Here is a 12,563-nt window from a genome sequence, read left to right on the forward strand (position 1 = left end):
GAGTCGCTCTCAGCACCCGGGAGAGCTCCGGCGCCGCCGCCGCGCATGCCCCGGCCCCGCGGGGCGGATATAACAGCGGCGGCCGCCCCCGGCCCGCCCTGCACAGCCCTTGCTGCCCGCTCCGTGCTGCTCCCGGGGACGGGGAGCGCTGCTACGGAGCCGTCCCTCTGCCTTCTCTCCCTCCCTTCTCCCCTCTGTCCCTCCCCTAGCATGGGATGGGAGAGCCCTGCGAGCGCGGCCCCTGCTCGGCAGCCGCCGGCATGAAGGAGGGAGCGGATGGGGAGCCCTGGGACGCGGCGCTGGGCTGGTTGGAGGGAGCCCCGATGGGCAACAGGAGCAACGCGTCGGCTTTCCTGCAGCTCCTCAAGAACATCAACCTGGAGAGAGCCGATGGGATGCAGGGGGACAGCTCCGACGTGCTGCGGATCATCATCTCCCTGGTGTACTCGGTGGTGTGCGCCCTGGGGCTGGTGGGCAACCTGCTGGTGCTCTACCTGATGAAGAGCAAGCAAGGCTGGAGGAAGTCCTCCATCAACCTCTTCGTGACTAGCTTGGCGGTGACTGACTTCCAGTTTGTGCTGACCTTACCCTTCTGGGCCGTGGAGAACGCGCTGGACTTCAACTGGCTCTTTGGCAAGGCGATGTGTAAGATTGTCTCCTACGTGACGGCCATGAACATGTATGCCAGCGTCTTCTTCCTCACTGCCATGAGCGTGGCTCGCTACCGCTCCGTGGCTTCAGCCTTGAAGAACCAGCGACGAGGTGACCCACTGGGTGGTTGCTGCTCTGCCAAGTGGCTTTGTGCGCTCATTTGGTTGTCGGCCATCCTGGCTTCTCTGCCCCAAGCCATTTTTTCCACCACTGCCACCGTCTTTGATGATGTGCTCTGCCTCGTCAAGTTCCCCGAGGGCCGAGGCAGCAACGCCCAGTTCTGGCTGGGTCTGTACCAAATCCAGAAGGTGCTGCTGGGCTTTGTGCTGCCTCTAGCCATCATCAGCCTCTGCTACTTGCTCCTGGTGCGCTTCATCAGCGACAAGCACGTTGGTAGCACCTGCAGTGGCCCCAGCACCAAGCGCCGCTCCAAAGTGACTAAGTCGGTGTCCATCGTGGTGCTCTCTTTCTTCTTGTGCTGGCTCCCCAACCAAGCACTGACAACGTGGGGCATCCTCATCAAGCTCAATGTGGTGCGCTTCAGCGCTGAGTACTTTCTCTCCCAGGTGTACCTCTTCCCCATCAGCGTGTGCCTGGCGCACTCCAACAGCTGCCTCAACCCCATCCTCTACTGCCTCATGCGCAGGGAGTTTCGCAAGGCACTCAAGAGCCTCCTCTGGAGGATCACCTCGCCTTCTCTCACCACCATGCGCCCTTTCACCGACACCACCAAGCCCGAGCAGGAGGAGCAGGCCCTGCACACCTTGATGCCCGTACACCCCATCACGGCTTCCTCCGCGGCCACAGCGGTGCAGCCGGAGCTGGCTTACTACCCGCCCGGGGTGGTGGTGTACAGCAGCCGCTGCGACGTGCTGCCTGCTGCCTCCACGGAGCAACGCTGCTGAGATGGCTGGGGAGGGGCCCGGGGGTGGGACCGCGGGGTCTGCGCAGGATGTGGCCCTGGGACACTGAATGCCTGGCAGGAACGAGGGGAGGAGGGATGGGTAGAGAAGCCTTTCTGGGGTTGTCTGCTCTTGGAGGCTTGTTGGTGGAAACTGTCATGCAAGTGTCCCCCCCCTCCCCCTCCCAATCCTGTAGAACAGGAGTAGGAGAAGGTGCCTGTGGTGCACTGGGGATCAGAGTGTCTCTAGGAGATGCTTTTTCGTGCTTGCACCTGTCCTAGCTCCTGTGGGAGCCCCAGCTGGGGGCACACACAGCAGGATGCCGGGTGTGTGGGGCTGGGTGGGGTGAAGAGAGGCTGGGGAGCCCCGGCTGTGCTCCCACAGCCCAGCAGGGCAGCCAGCAAGGGGCCAGCATCTCTCCTGCCCCCCTGTGCCTCTGTGGCACAGGGGAGGAGTGGAGTTGCTTTCTTGCTGCTATGTGGCATCGCAAATGATGCCAGCCTGGCACTGGTCCCCCCTCACCAGGCTCCAGTGAGGGCACAGGCATCAGGCAGCCGATGTGGGTACAAGGCTTCTGCTTGTTCAGGCTTGGATCCTTTCACTTCTCTTAAGCACCCAGGAAAGAAGGGACAAGGAGCATTGTGCTCCCCTCCAGATCCTTGTAGCATCTGCTTTTCCATCTCCCTCGTCCCCTCTGCTACCGCCGGGATACAGAGCAACCCGAACAGCCAAGGAGAAACCCCAGGGCAGGACTTGCAGCTTCGTGGTGAGGAGTTGCTTTGCCTGGGTTTGGAGGGGAGGGAGTGACACCCCCATGTCCCCCGACATCGTGTTCCCCACCATCTCTGCTTTGGGAGGGGGTGGGGGGGAACCCACAACCCCAAACTGTGTGGCAAGGCACGTGTCCCTCCAGGGGCACGGAGGCTGCAGGCTCTGCCCTTGTGCATCAGACTGTTTGGTAACTTGCTCCAGGAGACCAGCACGACTGTAAATAAAGAGGAAAATACAGACTGTAGCCACTTCAAACCATTTGCTCGAGGATCCTTGTTGGTTCTGCTAAAGCCAAGCACAAAGGTTTGTGTTCTGCTAAAGTCTTTAAGGGTCTGCATTGATACTTGCCAGTGTTTTGATTAATTCAAGTTCAGATCCTCTGGTGTGAGGAGCCCTAGAGGCTGCAGTTCAGAGCTCTCACCCCGGAGAAGGGCAGGGAGAGTGCCTGCCCCATCCAATGTTCCAGAGAAACAGCTGGGAAATAATTCGGGACTGGTCTGAAGTGAACTTTTAACGGCATGAAAAAGTGTAATTTCAAGCTGTGAAACTTTTTATGGTAAGGTTATAGATTTCCTTTTTAAAATATTTTTAATATGAGGAAAATGATTTTAAATGGGAAGGTCGAAGTATTTCTTTTAGAAGATGGAAAAATGCAACAGTTCTGGTTTTGTTGTCACAACAAGTTTATTAATACCCAAAACTGCAAGTGGGATGAATATATCGATACAATATTCAAAAGCCCTCTCTATTTCCACCTCCCTCCCCTGCAGCCTGACTCTGCTAAGGAAAAAAAGTGCTTCTGCAGAGGGTTGTTTGTCACCTCTAAGCACAGATGCAGAACAAACTTGCTATTTCTGTCCAGAGAAAATTGCAGTGCCATTAGTGGCAATTATGCTTTGCAGACTCCTTTAGGTTTACTGTACATGCGAATAACTCCTGTTGTAAAATTCCAGTTTGATCTGGAAGCAGCTGGTTCTGCTACTTGTAACAAGAAGCCGTTCCTCTTGTCAAGTCAGCAGAGACTTCTACTACAGCCTTGGGTGCTTCCTAACTGGGAGGACACAGATTTGCAAGGTGCCTGGAGAAGAACAGCAGAAGTGAGCTGGCAGCTGATGGACTTCTTTATAAAGATGCAAAGACTGGAGGGGGGGAACGATATAACCACAGAAGAACTTGAGCATTTAAGTACTGTACAACTGTCCCTCCAAGTTCCTAAATGCTGACTTGGCTGCCAGTTGAAGTGTGTAGGTACTCAAAGTTTTTCAGTAAAATTTTTTGTGCCTAGAAGTCTGCTCCTGAGCATGCCTAAATCTGCTTATGTCTGTAGCACCTCTCTGCATTTCATGGGGATTCCGCAGTCAGGACTGGCTGCTGTTGGTACCCTAAGGGGTACTCTGGCACAGGACACCCTGTACCAGGCCACACCAAGTTAGGAGGGGCTGCAAATTTAACTCATTCTCCCTGTACCTCTGCATCTGTCGCTAGATATGCTTCTCCTGTCCTGCCTTCAAATGCATGTGCAGATTATTCTCTTTCCTCTTCCCTTTTGAAATACTGCTTCGGTGGGCAGAGCTCTTGCCCACAATCTGGGAGATGCTCCTTTCCCCCTTCCATATCCCTGGGGAGTGACTGAATCTCCAGGCTTCTCTGTGGATGTGCTTGAATCCTCTGGCTTGAAACAGTTTCCAGGTGCATGAGGTGCTCACTGTTGTGGGTTCAGAAAGTGAGCTGAGTGCTACTTTGCAACATAACAATTCCGGCATGAGCCCTAGAGAGGAAGTACCAAGATTTTTTTTTCTTGTATGAATAAATACAGAAGAGAAACTGGATCCAGGTTTCACCTTTCAGAGGAAAATGATTAACCTGGCTGTATAATCACAGGCTTATTCTTGCTCCTAGGTTCTGGTTCAATTAATGTTTCAGTATGCCATACATGATGAGATGGCTTTCACAGCCTGTGAGCTTTCTGTCTGTATAAATCCACCAGCCTAATGTGTCAAAGGATTTGTAAGAAGTGCATTTGGATGTTATGTGTTCTGGGAGAAAGCCCTAATACCTGTGCTAGCAGATGGAGAAAAGCCACACTGTTGGGCGAGAAAAATGTGCCGTGAACATCTAATTCCAGGGCTCAGACAGACGTCAGCATAACTCCATAGAACAGGAAAAAGCACCTAAATTAAGAAGAGAGAGAGGATGGATCTTGAAGCCAGATTCTTTTATTGGTGTTTGCTATTGAACAGCAGAGCTTCTTGTGCGGCTTGCTGTGATTGTAATTCCTATTCTCAAATGCTTTAATGCTTTTGTGCATTACTTAGAAAACTATCCAGGTATCTGAAACAGCTTTGAATTTCAGTAGATTGTGAATTGCCTAAAAGACCTCCTCTGTGGTGCTCACCATGACAAAAATCATGTGCATTTGTGGATGTTGATGTACACATTATTTTGTGGCAGAAGAACAACCCATAGTTCAGAAAAAATCAGAGTTAGTCATGATGAGAGGAAGCCTCAGATACTTGATCACAAAAGATGTAAAAACCTTATGTATGGCAAATCACCTGACTAAGAAAATATCCTGGTTGTGTGGGGAGAGACTGGACTATGGGCTAAGAGGGCAACTCTCTCTTAAGCCGCTGATCCACCAGGTCTAGGTCACAGATGTGGTGTTTGAAAGAGGCACAACTCATCCACAATTGGTCAGAGGTTGGTTTATGCCTGACCTGCAGCTCAGGCTGTGTAGCCCGGTCAGTGTGTGTCCAGCGTGGCCAAAGAGCACGGCTCTGGCTGTGCGCGAACAGAGAGGGATTTTGCTTCACATGTGCTGTGAGTGCAAGCTATCCGTGCATGAAATCTGGGCTCTGTGTTGCATGGGCAGTGGCTCCAACCTGGGCACTGGGAGCACCGGCTGTGCGCACAGCATCAGGCATGGGGCTGGAGCAGGGGGTCTCTCCAGCTCCAGCGTTGAGAGTACGTGTTCCCAGCAACAGCAGGGTACGGTGGGTTTTCTGAAATAGTCAGTAAGTTACAACACTCTTCAAAAGCTCCTGTTTCTTCCAGATGTTGGTGTGTTCGTTTGTAACTATCGCCTTTTCGTGGACTGAAATAAACGCAGCTGAAGGACACAAAGCGATACTCACAGAGTTCTTTAAGAGATTTTTTTTTCTTTCCGGTTCTTGTCCCGTTGGAGATTCCTCTTCGGGTGCTGCTCGCAGTGCACATTGCTGAGGAGCGGTAGGAACCCGAAGGTGCAGGCTGACATCTAGTGACAGTCTGAGAGAACCTGCAAAGCCCAGATATTCTGAGGAGGCACAAAATCTGGTAGCTCGAGGACTTTATCTACACCCCTCAAGTAACTAACCAAGCTCTTAATATGTTAACAACCTCCTATCTCATTTCCAGATTTCCCTTTGAAACGCCTCTTTGGTAGAGAAAATTACTTCACTTTGTCTTCGAATCATTTTGTCACTCACTTCAGCAGTGAAGAAACGCAGTCCCATTCATCCCTTTTCGCCACCACCCTCCTTACAACCTGATTATTCCGTCGGGTGCCTGCACAGAAGGCTGATGTGACAGACATCTGTGAGCCGAGCAGGCATCGGCAGGGGTGCGATGCAGCTCAAGGGCATTAGCGTGGGAGCCTAGTCTGTAGTTTTTAGTGAGGGTTATTTCTCTCTTGCTTCAAAAGAGAACTCTGATTAAGCCATCCAGAGTGGGCTGTTAGAAATACATTTTTGTCATGATTGTTCAGTTGTAAGAGCTCCCTCCAGGTGCACTCTCAGCAGCAGTCATCGAAACAAAGTCTTCAAGAGAAGGCTGGGCAGTGAGTTGACTTACTCCTTTGCTAAGTGTGGCTGCTAACACACCTTAGACTTGTTCCCTAGTTGCAGGGAGTTGTTTTCCTTAGAGTAAGTGCTTTCAAAGCCATGTGAATTTGCACATATGGGCAGGTTTCTCAGCCCATGTTTGTGCGTAGCGTCAGAATCATTCCCTAAACTTTATGTGTAAGATACAGGCTCACAGGACACCAGAATACATTGGTGGAAAAGCAAATAAACAAAAATCAATGCCTAAATCCAACAAAACAGCTGGAGACAGAAAACATACCTTTCATCATGCAAGATTTTTGAAACCCTGATCTATTTGCCTATGGAGTGCTAAGAGAAAATTAAGGTGAGTCACTTCAGACTAACCAGTCTGGGGGAAAAAAAGTAAAAAAAAGGTAGCTCATTTTCTTGGGCTAATGAGTTAATATTACGTGCTGCTCCTTGCTTAGGCCACCTGAATGAGGGCAGTCATTGCAGAATGACCAAATTAAGTATTCAGCACTGACTTGTAGCGTCACTGTTCATTGAAGCTTTCCACTTTCATTCAGAAGTCACAATTAGCCTCCTGATGGATAAAACTGAAATCTTGTAGAACAACAACAACAAAAAAGAATTATTGCTGTTTTTGTGGAAAAGTCTCTGATCAGCCTAGACAAGAAATACGAAAATCAAATTCCTTTATATTTTTCTTTCCAGGCCAAATCCTAAAGCTGAGATAATAAATTTGCTATCAATTTATAGCTACCAACAGTTAGTCCTGAGTTAAAATAATGGGGAAATCATATCTGACCAATCTGATTATCCTCTGTGATGACATAGCTAGGTTGGTGGGTAAGGGTGTTGATTCTCTCAACTTAAATAAGGCTTTGGATGCTCTCCCATGACATTCCCATAGACAAACTGATAAATTTTGTCCAGATAAGTGGAAAGTGAGCTGGATTGAAACTGGCTGACTGGTCGTTTTAGGGGGTGTGATCAGAAGCACAAAGTCCACCTGGAGGCTGGTGACCAGCAAGGTACCTGAGGTCAAAACTGAAACAATTCCGATCAATATCTTCACTAATGATCTGAACTGTGGGACAATGCAACCCATGATGTTTGCAGATGATAAAAAAGGTGTGGGTGTTTGTGGGGGTGGTTCCACCATTCAGAAGAACCTCAGCAGGCTGGAGAAATGGACTGACAGGAACCTCAAGCAAGGGAAATGCAATGTCTTGCACCTGGGGACAGATATGTGTATCTGGGGAAAATAGTACAGGCAGGGGGCTGACTGGCTTAGAAGCAAGGACCTATGGATCCTGGTGGGTGGACAAATGGAATATGAGCCAGCAGGGTGCTCTTGTAGCAAAGAAGACCAGCAGCATTCTATGCTGCATGAGGTAGGGCATCACCAGCAGTTCACAGGGAGAGGATCATTCCCCTCTGCTCAGCACTGGTGTGGCCACATTTGAAGTGCTGGGTCCCGGTCTGGGCTCCCAGTGCAAGAGATATAGGGACTCACTGGAGGGATGACAGTGAAGGACCATGAAGGTGATTAAGGGCTTGGAGCATCTGACGTGCAAGGAGAGGCTGAGAGCTCTGGGGTTGTTTAGCCTGGAGGTTTTAATGTGTGCAAATTCCTGCTGGGTCAGGGGATTAGGGTGAACAAGACAGAACTAGATGTTTCTCAGCAGTCTCCAAGGAACAGACAAGAGGAAATAGGCACAAACTGAAATTCAGTCAATTTCATTTAAACATAGGAAATAGCTTATTTTATGGTGTAGCCAAGCACCAGGACAGGTGCCCAGAGGCTGTGGAGTCTCCATTGTTGGAGTTGTTCAGAAATGGACCAGACACAGTCCTGACCAGCCTGCCTTAGCTGGCTCTGCACTCAGCAGTGTCATTGGACCGAGGGATCTCCAGAGGCAACCCCAACTATTCTGTGATTCTGTCTGATTCTACGATGGCAAGTGAATTGCTGTGAATACGTTTTTGTTCTGATACAACGGAATCAACATATGTCTGTATTGCTTGATATTTATTCTGAAAAACCTCTAAAAATCCAGTTTATGTCCTCAAATAACCTCCTGTTATGTATTTCAAATCTTCTATATTTATGGTAATAAACACTTAAACTTCAAAGCTGGTTTTATTGTTCATTTTATTTCTACTGAAAGAGCTCTGAGGGTTCAAAGGAAATATAACTTACATTTTGTTTCATCAAGACATTTCCTACTGAGCTCCAGATCAAATCCAGTGATGCAGTTATGTGGGCAGAAAGCTACCTATGAGCTCCTGAACCAAAGGTAGCAGGGATCCTACAGCTCTCAGGACATACTAACGATGTTAAATAATTCCTGAACCTGTACAGTTGATCATAAATAATGAAAAGAAGAATGAATCTACTTTGAATTTCAGATTTGGGTAACATTTTCAGAGATGTATACTGATGTCCTGGTTTCAGCTGAGATGGAGTCAATTTTCTTTATAGTATCTGGTATGTTGCTGTGATTTGGGTTTAGGATAAGAATAATGCTGATAACACACCAATGTTTTAGTTGTTGGAGAGTAGTGCTTGCACTAAGACAAGGACGTTTCAGCTTCTGTTACAGCCCTGCCAGTGAGGAGGCTGGGGGTGCAGCAGGAGCTGGTGGGGACAGAGCCAGTACAGCTGGCCCAGGCTGGCCAAAGCGATGTCCTGTACCAGATGGCATTGTGTTGAACAAGAAAATGTGGTGGGTATGGCCAGGGGTGCGTGGCCACTGCTTGGGGGCAGGCGGGGCATCAGTCAGCAGGTGGTGAGCAATAGTATTGTACACCACTTGTTTTGTGTATGTATTTATGATTATTGTTACTATCCCTTCCTATTCTGTGCTTTAAACTGTCTTTATCCCAACCTACGAATTTTCCTTTTTTTCCCAAATTTCTCCCCCATCCCACTGGGGGGCAGTGAGTGAACGGCTGTGCGGTGCTGCGCTGCCAGCTGGGTCAACAGCAGCTCCTTTGGTGCCCAACGTGGGGCACGAAGGGCTGGGATAATGGCAGATCTGGCCAGAGCATGTTAAAGCAAATTGGTTGTAAGCATGATATTAGTTTAATAGCTCCTGGTCACAATGTTGATTTATTCTTTCACAGTGTTGTTTTATTTGCTCTCAGGGTTGTTTTTCTGTGTACAGCAGGCACTCATGTTACACCCACCGTGAACTTAATCTGGTATTTGTGCTCAGTATTGCCATCGTCCTTACACTGCAGGAACCTTCTCATGACAACTATTAATAAGTACACTGTTCACCTCTTCTCCTCCAAGCGAGTTACAATAGTTCTTGAAATTCTTGAATATTCTTGGGGTGTTCAAACTAGCATGTTCCTGCTGCTATGCCTCCTACATATCTTTCCAGATTTCTCTAAGGTCAAACTGCTGCTTAAGAATTCCACCCAGAGACGTGCCCTGAGGCAGGGTGGTTATGGTGGCAAGACATGTGGGAGGATGTGGGCAGGTATCTACCATGGTTGTCCCCTCTGATGGTTGTGGGATTCACCACTGAAATTAATCCTAAAAACCTGATAGTATGTTTAAAAAAGGTATGTCCTTTTATATGTTTATATGTTTTTATATGTTTAAAAAAGGTATGCCCCTGTCCTGGCATTCCCAGAGATTTACAGCTCACCTCACTGTGCTGGGGTCTGGCCTGCAGCTGTCAAAGTGCACTATTCAATAGTACTCAGCACCCTCAAGAGGAAGAAAATGTCTCCGGATCTGATGCAGCTCCTGAGGCGGATGTTGCAGTTGAACCAGAGAACCAACTTGTGCTGGTATCAGCCACTCCTACAGTTGAAAAGAAACAGTGGATGTAGAAATCAGCTCATCTAGTCAGGGAAAAAAAAATCTACCAAGAAGGGAAAGGAGGAAGAAGTGGGTGAGATTGGCTACTCTGAAGCAGGACGGTCACGAGAACTGCGAGGAAGAGGCAGAAGTGACAGACGAGGCAGTAGCCCCCTGAACCCTGCCACTGAGTGAGCTGTGAGGCACACAGAAAGATTCCAGCCATCATCCAGGTAGGCATGTTGTCACCTGGCTGTTCCCATGCTGGGAATATAACAGGGCCAGTAGCCTGCAATTAGAGGGTGGGGAAGCCAAGCAGCTGGGATCCCTCTCTAGGAAGGGGGTATTGACAAAGCGATGGGAAAAGGGGCAAGCCTTCAGCCTCTGGCAGTGAGTTCTGAGAGATGTAAAGGAGAAATATTCCTTCAAGGAACTGGGACAAAGGGACTGTTGCATGTCACCCAGGCAAGTGGGACCACCATGGAAGGGGTTATCCAGGAAATTAGCTGTTCTGAAGGTGATTTATGATGACCTGGACATGACCTGTTACCCAAAGGTCCAGGTGAAGTCAAGTGCACATGATCCATGTGGCAGAGTCAAGGACTCTCAGCTTCTGGTACTGCTCCACCAGTGAGGAGGCTGGGGGTGCACCAGGGGCTGGAAGGAGACAGAGCTAGGACAGCCAGCCAAGGATGGCCAAAGGGGTGTCCCACACCGTGTGGTGTCCTGCTGAACAATAAAACTGGGGGGCGTGGGTTAGGGGGCTGCTGCTGCTCAGGGACTGGCTGGGCATATGTCGGTGAGCAGTTGTGTTGTGCATCACTTGCCTTGTATATATATATTTAAATATAATTATAATAATTATTGTTGTTATTTTCCATTCCTTTTCTGACCTATTAAACTGTCCTTATCTCAACACACGAGCTTTACCTTTTATTTCCAATTCTCTCCCCACCTCATTGTTGGAGAGGGGAGGAGTGAGCAAATGTCTGTGCGGTGCTGAGCTGCCTGCTGGGTTTAACCACAACAACTGAAATCTTGGATTTTGAGCACACTTGATATAATGTAATTGCAAATTAAATAGTACAAAAGGAATTTATAGGCATGCTGTTCATAAAAGAACAACACTTTTTGATAAGATGCCATCTCTCTCTCCCTCTCTCAGAGATAACCATAGTTTTAACAACTGTTTTACTGCCAAGTTTTGCAATGTTATGGCAATCTAACAATATTTGGGATATGTTTCGTAAGGGCTCAGCAAATGGGATGTTAGAATTTCAGCACTTATTTAATAAACACTTACTTCAGCCCTTAAAATTTCTGGAACCTGATAACTTGAAAATTGTATTGCAAAATGGTATTTCTTGCACCAAAAAGGAAAAAAAAATCAGGTCAATGTTGAAAAACAAAACAAATCATCTGGGATACAATTGCACTTATACTGTGATCTGCCAGCCACAAAACTCCAGGCCTCTAATAAAAGCCATCACTGCCAGGACTTTCCCTCCTGCCGCTCCTTAGACCCCACACTTTGCCCCTCAACACCTACTGAGCAGAGGAGCCCTGAGAACAGAGGTGCCAAGGAATGCTGCCTCTTGCCCTCCCTGAGTGCTGTGACCTCTGTTCCTGCCACCCAATGCACCTTGGCTGCTGGGAACCAGCGCAATACAAATTGATCTGGCAACCAAGCAGGGGACAGCTGCACTTCTGGTCTGACTCTTGGCATTAGCACTGAAGATTTCAAAGGCCAGATTCTAGCATGAGTTGGATGATAGACATGTCCTGGGTGGCCTCCTACCGACAGGTGTCTGTATGGACGTGTCTTCGTCAGTGTTACGCAGTGTTACAGCTCGTAGCAAGCAAACTTTCATTTGTTGTAGACACACAAGGGAGAGATGAGCTGCAGCAGGGCATCTCTGTAAGGAAACTTCAGAGTCAGACAAAACAGAGAGGGAGAGGCTTTGGGTTAGAAAGCAATAGGGAAAGCAGCTCCCATGCCCTAGGGAAGTGCTATAATGCCATTGATCATTGGGGGGCCAACAAGCACACAGCCTTTGGGAAAGAAAGAAGTGCTCGGTTATTAGGAAGGCAGCAGCCCCATTCCCTTTCCCTTGGAGCATTCTTGGTCTCTGGTAATTTTCTCCCAGCCTACTGCACCCTCCAGAGTGGAGAGCACGAAATTTTGTTTTCCAACTACTGCAAGTAGTTACCTAAAGCAAGACGAGGCAGTATTCTCTGGTTTGATGGACCTGCATGAAGTGAAGCCATTACTTTTAATACACAGGTAAGATAGTAATACATGGAGAGATAACTAATTCATTTTCAAGAAAAAAACTTCAGGAGATATAACAAATTAATACAACACGAGTAAACTAAACAAGCACGTATGAAACTGAATACCACGTAGAAGGCAACAGAATTAAAAAAAACTTTTTCAGAGCTTAGTTTTGCACAACTGGTCCCAAATATTTGCTGTTTAAATAAACAAAGAAGAGCAGCTAGGGAATGAGAAATGAGTGCTGGAGACTTAAAGGGAAAAGTTTTGTAGGTAATTTTTGTACAGCTTTATCATGTCAAAAATAATGTGAAAACATTTTACTGCAGATACCTCCAACA

General features: G+C 48.1%; 1 protein-coding gene and 1 long non-coding RNA gene across 2 annotated transcripts in view; one reads left to right on the forward strand and one right to left on the reverse strand.

The window, feature by feature from the left end:
* Window positions 1–12,563, reverse strand: part of LOC118156567 — a 754,908-nt gene that overhangs the window by 363,424 nt on the left and 378,921 nt on the right. The gene's annotated exons all lie outside the window — the stretch shown is intronic.
* RXFP3 (relaxin family peptide receptor 3) lies at window positions 109–5,457 on the forward strand. Its single transcript, XM_035310718.1, has one exon. The coding sequence runs from the start codon at window positions 216–218 to the stop codon at window positions 1,554–1,556; it is 1,341 nt and encodes a 446-aa protein (XP_035166609.1). The 5' UTR covers window positions 109–215; the 3' UTR covers window positions 1,557–5,457.

Source organism: Oxyura jamaicensis, chromosome Z, assembly GCF_011077185.1.
Source record: "Oxyura jamaicensis isolate SHBP4307 breed ruddy duck chromosome Z, BPBGC_Ojam_1.0, whole genome shotgun sequence".
Classification (NCBI taxonomy): Eukaryota; Metazoa; Chordata; class Aves; order Anseriformes; family Anatidae; genus Oxyura; species Oxyura jamaicensis.